Raw genomic sequence first — 15,906 nt, forward strand, 5'->3', positions numbered from 1 at the left:
ACTGCCACTGGATTACCTTCCGGGTGAAGAGCCGGTTGCTGCTCCTGCCTAGGCCAAGTTTAAAAAGGTCAAACCTCAGCGGCTTAAGGTCAAACGTTGGATTGTACCTTTTGTGGATTAAGCCAGTTAAAGTAGAGATTAAGAGACCACCCAATCAGAGACCGGGATTTGAAAATCTAAAATGTCCCAAGTCTTCACGCTGCAGCCTTACGTAGGCGAATTAGTAAATTTTTGTCCGTCAAGTATCTGAAAGAGACCTGCGCTGGCTTCAACACAGGCAACCGCTTAGCCACGAAAATAAGCCTCAAAAACAGCACAGCTTATTTTCCTTTCTTTTTTTTTACCAAAAATATAGTTTGTCATAAAAAATTAAAACAATAAAATTAAAATAAGCTAACAAGGCATGATTAAGACTTACACCTAACTTCAACAAACGCTACTACTCTACAGCCTTCAAAATGACTGCAAACTAAGGAACTCGATAACATTTTTTTGACTTTTTTGTTGTACGTCAACCTACGCCAACCGTAGGCCGCGCGTGTTTTTTTGTAAAAAAAACAATCTAAGTGCTTTCATTTTCGCAAGAGACATCCGAGCTGAGCATCGCACCTGCCTGTGAGTGCAGGTGAGGGTGGGAGAGCAGGGGTGGGGGGCACGGTTTCATCAGGGGTTGTGGTTGGTTTAAAACTATTTTTTGTTTTGCGCGACAAGACATCACAATGTTTGGGTGGGGATACAAACTCGTTTTCCGTGGTGGGGGGGGGGGGGTGGAGGGCGGGGGGGCTGCGTACCCGCCACCGCCACGTTTCTTCCCCGTGTTTTGTGTCGTGCGACCTCATGTCCGTGACCACGCTGCCGCCATTCGCTCTCGGCTCGATGACATGGAGGCCTCAACTCCACCCCCTCCCACTCTGACCCTTCCAGCACTTCAGAGCTGCCCTGGAGACTTCACATTACTGCTTCTGTCCGCTTTCCTCGTTTTTAGCGACACTTTCTTTGACCGCTTTCGTTTGCTCAAATTATTTCTCCACCCGACTGGTTTTGCCGTTTCCGCGGAGCGCGGCGACGTGCGTGGCGCGCGGCGATGGTGGTGGGAGGGGGGTGGGGGGGGTTGAGGGGGCGGCCATCACGAGGCCTGCTCGATCATCTCCACGACCACGCGTCCCTCGTGCCGGAGCGGCACCCGGCTCCCGTCGTGGCCACGATCCGACGCCTCTTCACCTTCCTCCTCTACTTCCGCCACGGCTGCCGCGGCCGCCACCACGTGCCTCCGCAGCCGCTTGATGATGACCTCGCTACGCGCGCCCTCGTCCGCGTCGTCCCTGTCCTCGTCCGAGGGGGAGCCGGCCCTCCGCAGCGGCGACGACGACGCGGCCGCCACGGCCGCCACGGCGTGCAGCGGCCGCCCTCCGTCGTGCGTCCCCTCTATGTGCTGGATGGCCTACGCCCACACACGCGGTGCGCACACGGTACCGTTATGCGCCATCCTTCTTGAAACCACGCACGTGCGCGTACCTTGTACGCCGTTTCCTTTTTCAACACGCGCAGTCGCGAGCGAGCGGGCGAGCAGCGTCACCTGCACGATGGTGTCGAGGTTCTGCCGGGACGTGGAGGCGCTGGAGATGACGGAGGAGGGCGGCGCCATGGTTACCACGGTGACGTGGTGTGGCGGCGGTGCCGGAACAATCACTGTCGGGTGCTGCTGGGGCTGCACACACACATACACACGAATCAATCCTCGAACAAAAATCTTAACACCATATTATGACAATCAAATTGCTAGTGTAGGGAGGGGGGGGGGTGAACCATTACAACTGCGATTTGTAATGCGCTTATAACATAACAATGTCTCAAGAGCGTGTAGGTGAAGAGGAAGATTTTAAGGAGAGACAGAGAGAGAGAGAGAGGAGGGAGCAGGGGGAAGTTGCCTGGGGAGTTCCGGAGGAGAGAGCGTAGCGGCTAAAAGATTGGCCGCCAATGGTGGAGAAGCGGATCTTGGGATTGAGGTGGCAAGAGTCAGTGCAGTGGAGGGAGCTGAAGGAGCCGCTGGGAGGAGGTTGCAGAGGCAGCGAGGAGGCGCATGGCTGTGGATGGATGTGAATGTGAGGACAAGGATTTGGTAGTTGCACACGCTTCCTGGCTAGGAAGACAGAGAAGTGAAGCCAGGAAAGGAGCGATGCAAGTGTAGGATTTCAGAATTAGAATATGTATTCATACTGGAGGAATCCGATGGAGCTATAAAAAGCTCTTCTTCTTTTTTCGATTTAAAGCTTTCGTGACTGCAGGGATTCATATTATTGCTTCTTTCGGTAAAGTCACGTAGAAGGGAAATAATAAAATAAAACTATAAAATTATCACGACGTTTTGATTGCAGCATCATCATCATCAGGTGTGATGATTGCTTGTGTTACAATCGAAACGTCGTGAGAATTTAATAGTTTTATTTGTATTATTTTATTATTTCCCTTCTACGTGACTTTACCGAAAGAACCAAGAATATAAAGCTCTTTTTCACAGGCGTCCAGTAGATTTAGTTCAGGAGAGACCCGGGCTGCAGCATTTACATGCCTAATGTGCACGTGCAGACCTCAAAGCGTGCGCACACACCGACATAAACACCGACACACCAACACCGACAACATAAACACACCAGCACACGCACCTCTGACAAACGCTGCGGCTGTAGCTTGTGTCCTAGGATATGCTGCTGTTGCTGTTGCAGCATGTGCTGCTGCTGTTGCTGAATGTGAATCTGTAGTTGCTGCTGCGGGTCGATCCGTAGCGCCGTGTCCCGGTGGGGTGGCTGTATCTGCAGCTGCTGAGCGATTCCCTTCAGCTTCTCTGGGTACAGCTGAGCCTCCATTGAGCGCACCTGCTCAGCCCGGGCAACAAACAAATAAACGCTCGCAACCGCAAACACTCACGCACGTACGCACGAGCAGAAGTAGACAGATACGCGATGCGTCCTCGAGCATAAGAATCCACGTTTCTGGATTCGTGTACATTGCACGTTATGAGAATCAAGTGACCCCTGCAGGCACCAGCGGCCACTGCACTCACCACGATGTTAAGTCACCGAGCTGCCAGAGTGGCGCCAATCCTAACGCCCCAGGGGAGCTCCGCGCTCCAAAACCACCAAGTGGAATCGGCACGAACCCCTCCAACTGGGTCGCTCCTGGCTCCTAACCCAGTCTCGTGTGTCCACTCCAGGCACCCTGAACTCTCATCCCTTACGCGTCTGTCCCTCTGCCCGCCTGCCCTCCCTTCTCCATACCCCTCCATCCAGCCCCATTCCTCCGTCCCCCCACGGTCCACACCTGCTCCTGCAGGAGGAGACGCAGGCGCCGCTCCTTGTCGAGGGAGGCGCGCAGCTCGAGGAGGTCACGTCGCAGCTCCTCCGCCTTGTCCTCCTCCAGGATGTCCGGCGAGCCGATCCCCTCGTCGCGCTCCTCCGCGCCGCGTCGCGCCCGCAGCGGCGAGCCTCCGTCGCACTCCTGCGTGACGCGCACGGACGAACGCGCACGTTCAAGCAGACGGCGAGACGATCGCACCGGTACGTACGTTCAACTCCTTTCGCAACGTACGTCGCCAACCACGCTAAATCGGAGGTGCACTCATCTGTTCAACTCAACAATTTTTATTTGACCGGGTAAGGCCCACTGAGCTACATTGCCTCTTTTTCAGAAGCGACCTGGCTATCATAAATGATAGCTCAACTTAAGCGGCTCATCACGTAGACATTTATAGCAGCCAAATACTAAATGTGGAGGGAAAAACCGGAAGACCCGGAGAATAATCCATGCGACGAAAGAGAGACATGTAAACTCCAAATATACAGCAGGCGTCAGGGTCGGGATTGAACCCACAACCTCCTGTATCCCAGGCGAGGTATTTTAAATCTCACCACCGTGGCACTCACGGAGGCCACAATGTAGGTAGAGGTGAGACAACTAGAGCTGAGATATCCAGCTATAACTACAGTAACCGATTAGTCTACCGATGAGACATCACTGTGTAGCAAAAAAAATTTTTTAGTTTCTGGGTAGTAAGTGTTATTTCCTAATTGCTTATGCCTCAAAAGTACAGAAAATGGCTATTCCCCACAAACTTTGCTTTTGTAACTAGGACAGTGATACTTTGAAATTTACCTATTTTCAATGAGAAAACGTGGTGTGCATTTGTGTCATTCCTTCACGTAAAGTCCTGGTCACAAAAGCAAAGTTTGTGGGGAATAATAGCCATTTTATATACTTTTGCGGCATAAGCAATTAGAAAATAACACTTACTACCCAGGAACAAAAATCGTGTTACATCGTGATACCAGTTCGATGCACCAGCGCGTCACATTTTAATTATATTTTCATCCATCCAGACGCATCACCCGAGTGCGCAACCCCAAACTGCAGCTCCGAAACACAACCTCCAAGCCATTTCTCTTAGCGGCGCAATGGGAAGGATCTTGCGTTCATCAGTGGCTGGAGCAATTAACCAATGGAACGGCTGCAGTCAAGAACATTAACCACGTGTCCTCCATGTGAGCGACGGAGCGAGCGCGCCCCCTGCTGCTCAGGACTGGAAACTACCACCGGTCACGTGGCTTTCACATAATTTCCCCAGCCGAACGTCATTCCAAATCAGTAAACTTATTGCACTTCATTCAATCTGACGAGAGCCCAATTAGATACAACTTATCGCCCGCTCGGGAAGCGGTCGTTAAAGCGGGCACGTTTAACGCCACAAATGAGTTGTGTGTGTGAAACTTAATTTTTATCGACGCCTCATGGCTCACTCGCGTCAACAAATTCTTTCACGTCTTTTTGACATCAGACCCTCCCATAATTTCCTGCAGAAATGAGCAGTAGACTGCAACCCTGTGGCCCAGATACGGGCCCGCGACCTCGTTTCATACAGCGCGCGACTTTGCATCACACGGTTCCGCGGCCACTTTTTTTTAAGTGGCCTACAAACTACATACTCACGCATCACTGCAAGCAACTAGGTCACATTAATTGGGTCGTAGGGGGGAATATTTTCTACCTGGCAACAACACCGTTGGTCTAATCTTCGGGGCCTCTTGCAGCGAGGCCGTGGCGCGTGACAACGCCAACTGGGCTCTCGATAAAGAAACAAGTCCAACTCCCCCCCCCCGATCCTGCTGCCGTGGAAGGTTCCCCACAACATTGATCGCGTTGCCGACTCGCTGCCCGTGGGGGAGCCGGGCTATCAGCACGGTTGCCCCGCGTGACGTTGCTGTCGCCCCTCACCTGCACGAGGCGCTTGAGGTGAGCGTTCTGCTGCAGTAGCCGCGTCTTCTCCTGCTCCAGGGAGTAGATGTACTCCGCCGTCTGCTGCAGGATGGCGGCCTGCGGCACGGCAACAAGTCGGCGTGGCTTTTGTAATTAAATCGATTCTCTGAAGTTATAGTTTGATGCGACGTTAGCGAGAGCTCGAGAATTGGATCGAATTGTTGAAGTCGTCGTATAAATTACGGCGACGAATTGAACCTGGGTTGCTGAGGGAATGACAAGTTGCACCAATGGCCACACCGTCATTCCCCTACATACAACGGCGGGGTTTTTATGAATACAAAGTCCTCCCAACCCACCACAGTACCCGCCTCCCTTACGTTGTTACGCGCAGAACATGCCTGATGATTACTAAATACTTCAACGTGAGAAAAAGCAACAAAAATAAAGCCACCTGTGTGCACTGACAGTGCTCAGCATTGAATTGGTATCAACGGATAAACTCAAAACAATCTGTTTTAACTTGTAACCCATGGGCGTATTATCTGGGTTAATCATGTTTGCGATAAAAAAAATGAGTGCCTGCTAGTTTATGAGCTGCTCCTCACTCGTCGAGAGTTAGCGACTCCGAGGCAGGTCGTGACACCGCTGCTACCAGTCATTGGCACACAAACACACAAGAGATGCGCACGCCGATGGGTGCGTACCTTGCTGAGCTTCTCGCCGTCCGTGTGCGGGATGAGGGTTTTGAGCGACTGGAAGCCGGCATTGATGCTCTGCATGCGGCGGCGCTCGTTGCTGTTGGCGATCTCGCGGCGGATGCGCCGCTCCGTGTCACGCTGGCTCTCGGGGGAGCCCACCGACACGTTACCCAGGCTGTGAGACACGGTGAGACAGTGGTGAGCAACAGAGTCTGGGTGAGACCCACAGCGTTCGGGTGAGACAGTGGTGAGAGACAACGTCTGGGTGAGACACAGCGAGTCTAGGCGAGACGCACGGTATCTCTCTGAGAGACGCGCAAACGACTCGGTGGACTGTCACAATTCCAGGGTCACCATTTAAGGTCACGATCAGGGTGCGAGTTACAATTCTCCAATTTGTCTTTCAGGGACATGATCCGAGGTCACAAATCAGGTTAACGATGCAAACGTACAGCCCTTTTGTACATGTACGCATACATTTATAGCAGTGTGCATTTTAAAAGAGTGCTAAAAATGTTTGGATCGGAAATAAATAAAAATTACAGGCACAATTTTAAGCATGTAAGATTAGCGTAACAATCCGTATCAATCAGTAAATTGTTAAATCCATGGCATGAGGTAAACGTCTTCATAAACTAGCATTCTGCCATGTTCATTTTTTTTGTGATTAACGCTAACACATAAACCACAAACCATAATCCTGGCAGGTGATATATCATGAAAATTAAACATTCCACTTGGCTCATGAGCCAAGCAGGTTAAAGTAAAACTCAACTATTTTTTTTGCTAAAACAATTTTTATTTGACCAGGTAAGGCCCACTGAGCTAATAGCTAGTTTGTCATAAGCGACCTGGCCACAAATGATAGCTCAACCAAGTGGCTTATACTCCGGAAATTTTTAACAGCCAAATATTCTAAACGCATGTTTCTAAATGAAGAAAAAAATCGGAGGAACTGGAGAAAAATTCACGCGACCACGGGGAGAGAGACACGCCAACTCCAAATATACAGCAGGCGTCAGGATGGGGATCGAACCCACGACCTTCTGCATACCAGGCGAGGTAGTTAACATCTTGCCAACATCCCAAATAAACTATGATACATGATTAAGTTGGTCGGTAGTATATACAGTGTCCATCATGGGCAGAACGCTTAGCGTCTAAACTGTTTTGTATAAAGTCTTCCGATTTACTGGCCTCTTCTGCGGACGTTTCATATTGCATTTTTCTTCCCTCACCAAAACGATGTTCTCCATAAAGCATACTACGGTGCCCTTCTTTAACGTGCCACAAAAGCAGCTATCACTGTGACCTTGCTATCACACGTATTTCTAACCTAGGGATAAAAAGTAAATCTAAATATGTATTCGCATTTGCTTCCAATAAGCCGCGTTTTGGTGCAATAGCTAAAAGACAAGCCGATTAGCAAAAAACGCTCCGAACAACCGTGCTTAGAGAATGCTCACGGGGGGGGGGCATTCATCACATGCGCAGCGGTACTTTGCGAACATGTAGGTGGTACAGTCACGTGACAATGACAGGTGCATCAGCTCGATGTTAAACAGCAAAGGTGGCTTCACACAGGTGGCGGGCGGGGGGGGGGGGTGACTGCTCATGCGGGGTATATAAGGTTCATTGGGACAAAGCCCGTGCCATTGGGAGCCCGAACAGCAGCAGCACCATGGAGTGCTCCTACTCCACAACCCCCAGGCCTTGTGCTGCTTGGGACCTTCAGAGCCACCTGTAGCTTCTTCCACAGCGAGTGGGCAAAGCCCCGACCTCACACCACCCCCCCACTGCTATCTCCCCCCCCCCTCCTCCCAGCGTATATTTGTTGCTCATTTCGTCATCAGCCATGGCTAATCCACCGCTGTATGAAAGCCTCCACAAGACCAGCCTTCCTCTCACGATCATGCGATATTATGATCCACCTAGCACCTGCATGACAACAGATTTCGCTCCCCCTTTTTGAAATCTGAAAGCTGGCTCGCGTGGCTGTGAGGATCTCCCATCCTTGGTGGTGGTGCTGCTGCTGTTATTTATGTTCTGTATTAACCCCCTCGGGTATTAAATGAATGCTCACCTGTCACAATTTGCTGCCAACTCTGCGCATCAATGAGCCATTGGACCCTTTGTGTATTGTATCGGGGACTCCTCGTGTCGTCATGGACTGATAATAATTTACGCGTGAGTGTTAGGGCCAAACCAGGCAGCAGCAGCAGCTTAATCATTTGCAGATTGTGGCCGCATCGTCCACAGGACCGCCGGCTCGGGGACACAAGCTTTCAACAACTTGCATCGACGTTGTTCTGCCTTGCACCGGGGATTACAAACGATGCTTTCCTTAAAATGAACGTAATCCAAAACTCCGGTAACGGGCCCCCAACATTCAAACACATTATTTAAGCTCGTCAGCTATCCGGACAGACAATATCCAGCAGGATTCATTCATTCAACGCACACCAATTCTATAAGACCCCCCCCTCCTCCTCACCAAACCCACGCGCGCAATTCCACCTTTTGTGGTCACGTTCAGCAAAAAAAAAAATCGGGCTTGTAAACAACACAATTTGCTACTTTGGACGAACAGATGTTGTTGACGAGGGGCAACTCCGTGCAACAAAAAGTATAACCCGTAAAAACAAAGTTTTTCACTATAAATCCTTTATATATGCGCGGCAGCGAACTTAATATAAAGGATTTAAAAATATATTCGCCTGTGGAGGACGCGGGAATCGATCCCGCGACCTTTGGCATGGGAAGCGAGGGCGCTACCAACTGCGCTACTCCGCCACGGCCTGTGGAGGGGTTACGCTCTGGGCTCTTATACTGTGAATGAGTTCTATTTGAATATATGTAAAATAAATTTGTTTTGCCTAAAAAGTGTAACATTTTGGGAATTTTTTTTCACGAACATTAATTGTCTGGCACAACGAGTCTGTGTGGAAAATGTCAGCTCGATTGGATCACGGGAAGTGGGTTAAAAAACGACCGAAAGATTTGCACGGTCGTAAGCAAGCACGCAAGCAAGCAAGCGAACTTAATATAAAGGATTTAATAAAGGATTTAAAAAAGAAACACGGGAGCCCGTCCATTGAACAGTCACAATGAGAGACTGCTGCTGCTGCTACCGCCACCGCCGCTTTCCTTTACGAGACTGTCGGGAGCCTGGCTAGGAGAGAGGGCCCCATCCCTCGTGTAGTGGCAACAAAACCACGGTGACTGGTCCGCCATGTGGCCGCGGACAGTTAAAGGGGGACACACCCCCCCCCTACGTCACACCCCCCCCCACGACCCCTCCCCCCTCTCACGTCACCACCCCCCCCAATCCAACGGCCGCTTCCCCCCTCCCAACTTGACGGCCACTCCCCCTACCCACGGTCGCTTCCCCCCCCCACGTCACTCCCCCCCCGACCCCCCTCCACGACCCCTCCCCCCCTCACGTCACACCCCCCCCCGCACGTCACACCCCCCCACGACCCCTCCCTCCCCCCTCACGTCACCCCCCCCAACCCACGGCCGCTTCCCTCCTCCCCCCACGTCACCCACCCCCCTCCCAACTTGACGGCCACTCCCCCTACCCACGGTCGCTTCCCCCCCCACGTCACTCCCCCCCCGACCCCCCTCCACGACCCCTCCCCCCCTCACGTCACACCCCCCCCCGCACGTCACACCCCCCCCACGACCCCTCCCTCCCCCCTCACGTCACCCCCCCCAACCCACGGCCGCTTCCCTCCTCCCCCCACGTCACCCACCCCCCTCCCAACTGACGGCCACTCCCCCTACCCACGGTCGTATCCCCCACCCCCACGTCACCCGCCCCCCCCCTCCACGGCCCCTCCCCGGTCACGTGGCGGGAGCTTCCATCAGCTGTGGCCGTGCACGTGTTGCGGCCTACAGGGGGCGCCACGTGCACTGCCCCATGGCCCCCAACTCAGTACGGAGACGCGAACCGCAACACTCTAACCCCCACACTCTAACCCCCCCACTCCCACCCAGTGTTCCTCGCGAATTTTCAGGGAATGGAGCCCTACTTTCGCCGATAAGACATCATCAGTGCGAGGGCGGCCACACATTTGAAACCACTGGGGTTTGACAGCAGCATGATAATGGTGGGGGGGGGGGGTCACATTTGTGTACTGTCGGGGGCCGCACTAAAGGCAATCAGGGGCCGCCAGTGGCCCGCGCGCCTTGCAATGAGAAGAACACTGATCTCTAGAGACGCGACACGCAGCAATGTAGCCTGCCAGCCATTGTCCATCCTACTCCAAGAGCCAAAAACCACGATCGATCATAGATTGACACGGCTCTAGCCGACTACAACGACACCCCCCCCTCACACCACTCGTGCAAGCACACTCCAGTGTAGCCTACCCCATCCCGACACACACCACAGAAAGACCCACACCAATCTACCCTACTCATAAACGCACACCGCTATGGCCTCGACCAGCCATGCTCCACCACTCACACGCCACTCGATCAGAACCACACCGCTCTATCCTGTTAACCACGTACACTGCTAGCTAATCTACACCACCACTCTACCACACATCGCTCTCGCCTATGCTGCACCGTGTCATGCCCACACCACTCACGCAGACCCACACAAACCAACCCTGCTCTCTGCTCCTCTTGCAATCATCTTAGTACGTATGCAAAAATCTGTCAAAACGTGACACTCCCCCCCCTCCCTATATGCATGCGTACTTTTGCTCCCCCCTCCCTTGCGTAAACTAGACGCACCCCCACGCCCCCGAATCCTATAGAACGGCCAAAATTTAATCCACTTAGAAACAATCAAGGATGAGTAATATTAACGTGTTTAAGCAAACAGATAGTCCACCGCCGCACTATCCAACTCATTTGAAGGCCAATGTAGACAAATTACTATCGTACGCACATTGTCAGTAGCCCCCGCCCCCATACGCACAAGCGTACGCATTTGGGTTACCCCCCCCCTCCACCATGCATTACGCACTCAATGGATGGGCCCCTATTCAGGCGCTGCACGTGCGCGCGCCTTTCCCGCTCTCTCTCAACCCTCCTCCTCCCCCCGGTGTCTCCTGGAAACCGCGAGTTACGACTGCTGAGGGCTGGGCCAGTCCGGAGGGGAGAGGAAAGGAAAGGGAGGGGAAGGCATTAGGAGGTGCCCAGCAGCAATTTCTCCTTCTGCCCAACCCCATGATGAGCGGCGCCACTCCTTCTCCCATTCATTTACAGGCTCCACGCGCTGGCTACCCCAGTCCACGTGCTTGCTGCTGCTGCTGCTGCGAACCAAAGTTTCTCTCCCCCCCCCACCTCCTTACCCCCTTTTCCAATCGTCTCATTTTGTTCGATACTTGTCCGACGAACAAAACGATTTCACCGGCAGCAATTGGAGAGCTCTCCCGGGCGAGAGAAGCCTGATCAATGCCCATTTCGTCAAGACGCGCATCGCGTGGGATGGTTTTGCACCAAAAAGATTCAGAAAAAAATGTCGTCCTTTTGGTACAGACTATAACAGATCGGATATTTCGGAGTAAGTTTAAGTTGAATAGTTTTTTACATATAAAAAACCCACCCATTGACCCCCCACCCCCCCCATGTATAATTGGATGTACGAGACATCAATTCACTTGCACAAATAACCACAGTTGTTTACGGCGTCTTAAATCAATTGTGATAAAATATAAATGAAGTCTTGAATGGAATGCGTCTATCAAGGCGGGACTTATAAGATCCACTTTCCCATAGCAAAAACTGGGGATGCGTCTTAGTGACCAGTTTGTATAACTTTAGACACTGGGAACATGTTTTGGCCGATCATTTACTTCCGAAGCGTCTTATAATTTTATAAATCGGTCTCAAAATACTTTTTAAAACTACCATCGCAATGCGTAAATGTAGAATTTGACTCGATGTAAACCTCTTTATACTAAATTACATTTCTCAAGACACTCAATGACAACCACCCCGTTATTGTAAATAACATGTTGCAAACGGTACATACAGTACTTGTGATAACCCCAGCCATATAGCGTGGCTGTATTAACTTATACCACCGCAATGAAACAATGTTTACACATCGGCAAACGAGTCTCAAGACTCGTTGTGGAAGAAGATACTGCACCGGGATGGTTGGTCAATTCCATTAACGAGTGTCACGGACTTCACTTGGAAGGAAACCAAACAATAAATATTTTGTAATAAATCCATATACAGTACTGCCACCTTCCAATCCTGCACAGCATCTGTGATTCCCAGACTGTTGACCCATCCATGTAGCTAACAAGCGACGAACTCTGATTAGCTTACAAGTGCATATTCGGTAAAGGTGCGTACGAGTGATTTAAATAATGCCACTTAATACTAAGTGCGTTTGATTATATATTATTAAAAAATTCTTGTTTTAGTATCCTTACTCGTCCATGCTGCAGCAAGTTATTCTGCATTGCTATGGGACCACCCCTATCCCTCTTTCCCCACCGCGTAGTCAAGTCAAACCAGACGCAAATACTCCCAAAGCAGCACGTGTCGCCACTACAAGCCGTAGACACAACTGCACTTCGTACCATTCTCCCCACTGGATGACAGTAGTTACACGTGCGTGCCTGTGTACATGTCGGGGGGTCGACCTCTAGCACGCACTCATTGCATCGAGGCTGCAAACACCAGACCGATGGTGAAACTCGACCCCGATCATTAATCAACATCATCGATTGCTCCGGGGTAACATTAAAAGCCAAAGCGCATCGCTTTGGTTGGGGCCGCCAACGACGTTGGATGTTGCGTGGGTGGGAAATCTATTCCTGGCCAGAGTAACGTGGAATTTCCGTGCAACGTGGGCTGCCCACCACGTGTTTTGTCATCGCCATCGTTGCTGATGCAGAAGTAGCTGCGGCACGTGCAAGACGAGCTAATTGAACAACGCTTCTCTCTCGCACTTGACATATGGGAAGCTCTCCCCTCCCTCCATTCTCTTTCCCTTCTCCCGACACGCGGTCCCACAATCTTCACGTTCTCCGCCACGTGCTCCTCATCCTCCCTAGCTCCGCACTCTTCCTCTGCTGCCGCTCCCAGCATCTCCCCCCCACACACACAAATACATTAATTTCCCACTCTCCCTTCCATCTCTCTACGGTACATCTCTTCCCGCTTTGTCCCCATCTCCATCGTTCACCCCTCCAGTGGACTCATTCTCGCCTTCCCTTCTCCCCCTGTTCTCCACAACAACCGCCCCCCCCCTTCTCCATCATCTCTCCTCTCCCACTACATTCCATCCTCCCCCCCCCAAAATCTCCGTTCTCTTCCACAGACTCCCATCTGTGCCTGCTCTCTCTTCAAGAATCCCATCTCTCCCTACACACATCACCGTAACACGATCTCCACCCCCCGCCACACCACCACCTCTCGCCATCTCCACGTTAACCGCACATCTTCTAATCTCCCCCCACCACAACCTTCCTACACATTTACCTCTCCTCTCTACAACCTCTCCTCTCTACAACATCACCACCCCACCCCAACATCTCCCTGTCGGCCACCTCTACAAACACGAAATCTCCTCCCTCCCGCGTCTCCCCTACAAACATGGGGGGCGGCGTGGTCACCACGTGGCCAATGTTTTCAACACAATCGCGCGCCAAAGGCGCTCGGGCGGCGTTTAAAACGACAACACCACAACGGGGGAGGGAGGGGGGGCTGCTGCTCCCCCTTTCCGTCAAATTAAATAAAAACACCGATTACCGCTCGCAACAACAATGCCCACGTCTGCCGTGCAAAACAACAACCCGATACAACCGAGCACACGCGCAATATTTAAAGTGCGCAACGCGCGCGGCGTGCGATGTCCCTCCTCCTCCCGTGTTGCAGCTCTCTCTCTCCTCCTCCCCCCCTTCGTCAACACTTGTTCTCTCTCTGTATCACCGTGTCGCACGCAACTCGAAACGACAACAACGCCCGCCCGACCGACCTGCACAGGCCGCCGATGACCTCCTGCTCCGCCTTGCGAAAGTCTCCCAGCGCCACCGCGGCCGCGTTCTCCGAAGGCACCACGAAGTAGGCCATGCTGCCCGGGGGGGGGGGCAGCAGCGAGGGCAGCTGCTGCTGCTCCTGATGATGGTGGTGATGAAGCTGCTGCTGCTGTTGATGCTGCTCCTCTTGATGGTGATACTGCACCTCTTGATGGTGATGGAGCTGCTGATGCTGCTGCTGGTGATGAAGCAGCTGCTGATGCTGCTGCTGATGATGAAGCCGCTTCCGCTGCCTGCAGCCGATGTTGGTTCAACTACTGACCACCGCTCGAACGCTTCAGCTGTTGCTGCTGGACACTGTCGATGCAGCAGCTGCTACTGCTGCTGCTACTTCTGCATCTAAATGCAACTACTCGGGACTAACCCAGCCTCGCTGCTGCTGCTTCTTCTCCTTGTCGCTGCTGCTGCTGCTCACCTCTCGCAACTCTCAGCGACTGTTCCACCGAGACACTTCAATGACTGACACTGACGCTGCCGCTGCTGCTGCTGCTGGTGGTAGAAACGACGCGAGCACGGCGTGGCTTTGGGGGGGGCTGGGGGGGGTGTTGGTGGTGTGGGGGGGTGTTGGTGGTGGTGGAGGGGGGGTGGTGTTGGTGTCGGGGGGGGGGTTGGTGGTGTTGGTTGTGGTTGTTGTGGTGGTGCTGTTGGGGACACACACACGCGGCGAGCGAGAGAGGAGCGAGAGCGGAGGGAGAGGCCCCGAAAATGGCGGGAAACAGCTGGGCGAGCCGCAGCACCGCCCCCCCCCCTCGAGCCCCGCCCCTCGCCCCTCGGGCCCCCACCGCCGGGGCCGCGTGTGCTGCCTCCGCTGCACGCCCCACGTGTCAACAAAGCACTACATTGGTGGCCGCGTGGTGCCGGGGGGGGGTGTTTAATTTTAATTTTAGTCGCCGCAGAGCACGTTCGGTTAAGTGGAGACTTGTGTGGGTCACGATTTGACGGGGTTGATGGCATATTTTGTAATTCTTTTTATCAGCGCGTGGCTTATTACGCACTAATTTAGAGCGTATTGGTCACCCCGTTTTCTTAAAATGTCAATGTTCATCCTATAAAGTCCCATCACAAGGGAGAAACACAACACAAATGTTTTGTCCGTATTAAAACTGCTTTACGCCGTATGGAGCTGAAAACTGAATGTCCCTGTACAAGAATAGCGGGTGAATCGAATGGGTTGACACGGTATGATGATGATGATGCACCTCCCCTGATTTCAAATGTTCTATCTCAATACACAATAAAAAAAAAAACAACACTTAATTTTCATATGTATTATCATGGTGATAGTCGCTATAGATGAAGGTTTATCATGACATTAAAAAATATCTCGATTAAAGGAATGAAAGCTGAGTCGAAACACGTTTGCTCCTGCTAATTAAGCACGTGGGGTGTTATTTTTAGTATTGTATCGTATTCTTGTTCTCTCAACACTGTTTACATCAGTTATACATCTTGACTTAAAGCTTTCGTGACTGCAGGGATTCATATTCTTGAGTCTTTCGGTAAAGTCACGTAGATATAAACAAATTCTGAAGACGACCGCTTGTGTTGCGATCGAAACGGCGTAGTTTTTTGTTATTTTCTTTGAACATATCTACGTGACTTTACCGACCGAAAGACCAAAGAATAATAATGTTTACGGCAAATACTTTGTAAAAGCTGTGACGAACGTCTAATTGTTATGCCACCCCAACCCCAGTTTTTAGACTCTACTTCGCATATTTAAAGGGCAGTTTTTTTGTTAATGTAAAAATAGATTTATTTTTTATTTATTCGGAAATGTTTGGAGGCCTGCGAATGTCCGGGATGGAACGCGTCCCGAGATTCACGTCCACGTGATTAAAGACTTGATCGATTAAAATCATCTTGCGTTGTGATTGCAGGTGGACCATATATATAGCAGCATCGTGAATGATGACGATAGGGGGGGGGGGGGGGCTTTATAC

At 51.8% G+C, this 15,906-nt stretch overlaps 1 protein-coding gene across 1 annotated transcript; it reads right to left on the reverse strand.

Moving 5' to 3' along the window:
• Positions 1 to 980: 980 nt before the first annotated feature.
• TFAP4 (transcription factor AP-4) lies at positions 981 to 14,206 on the reverse strand. Its single transcript, XM_078605028.1, has 7 exons — positions 13,903 to 14,206; positions 5,955 to 6,123; positions 5,266 to 5,364; positions 3,319 to 3,495; positions 2,664 to 2,873; positions 1,577 to 1,708; positions 981 to 1,441 (listed from the first exon to the last, which is right to left on the reverse strand). Exons 1-7 carry the CDS (start codon positions 13,995 to 13,997, stop codon positions 1,127 to 1,129), a joined length of 1,197 nt encoding a protein of 398 aa, XP_078461154.1. The 5' UTR covers positions 13,998 to 14,206; the 3' UTR covers positions 981 to 1,126.
• Between the last annotated feature and the right edge of the window lie 1,700 nt (positions 14,207 to 15,906).

The sequence above is a fragment of the Lampetra planeri genome, chromosome 23 (genome assembly GCF_965212315.1).
Source record: "Lampetra planeri chromosome 23, kcLamPlan1.2.h2, whole genome shotgun sequence".
NCBI classification, from domain to species: Eukaryota; Metazoa; Chordata; class Hyperoartia; order Petromyzontiformes; family Petromyzontidae; genus Lampetra; species Lampetra planeri.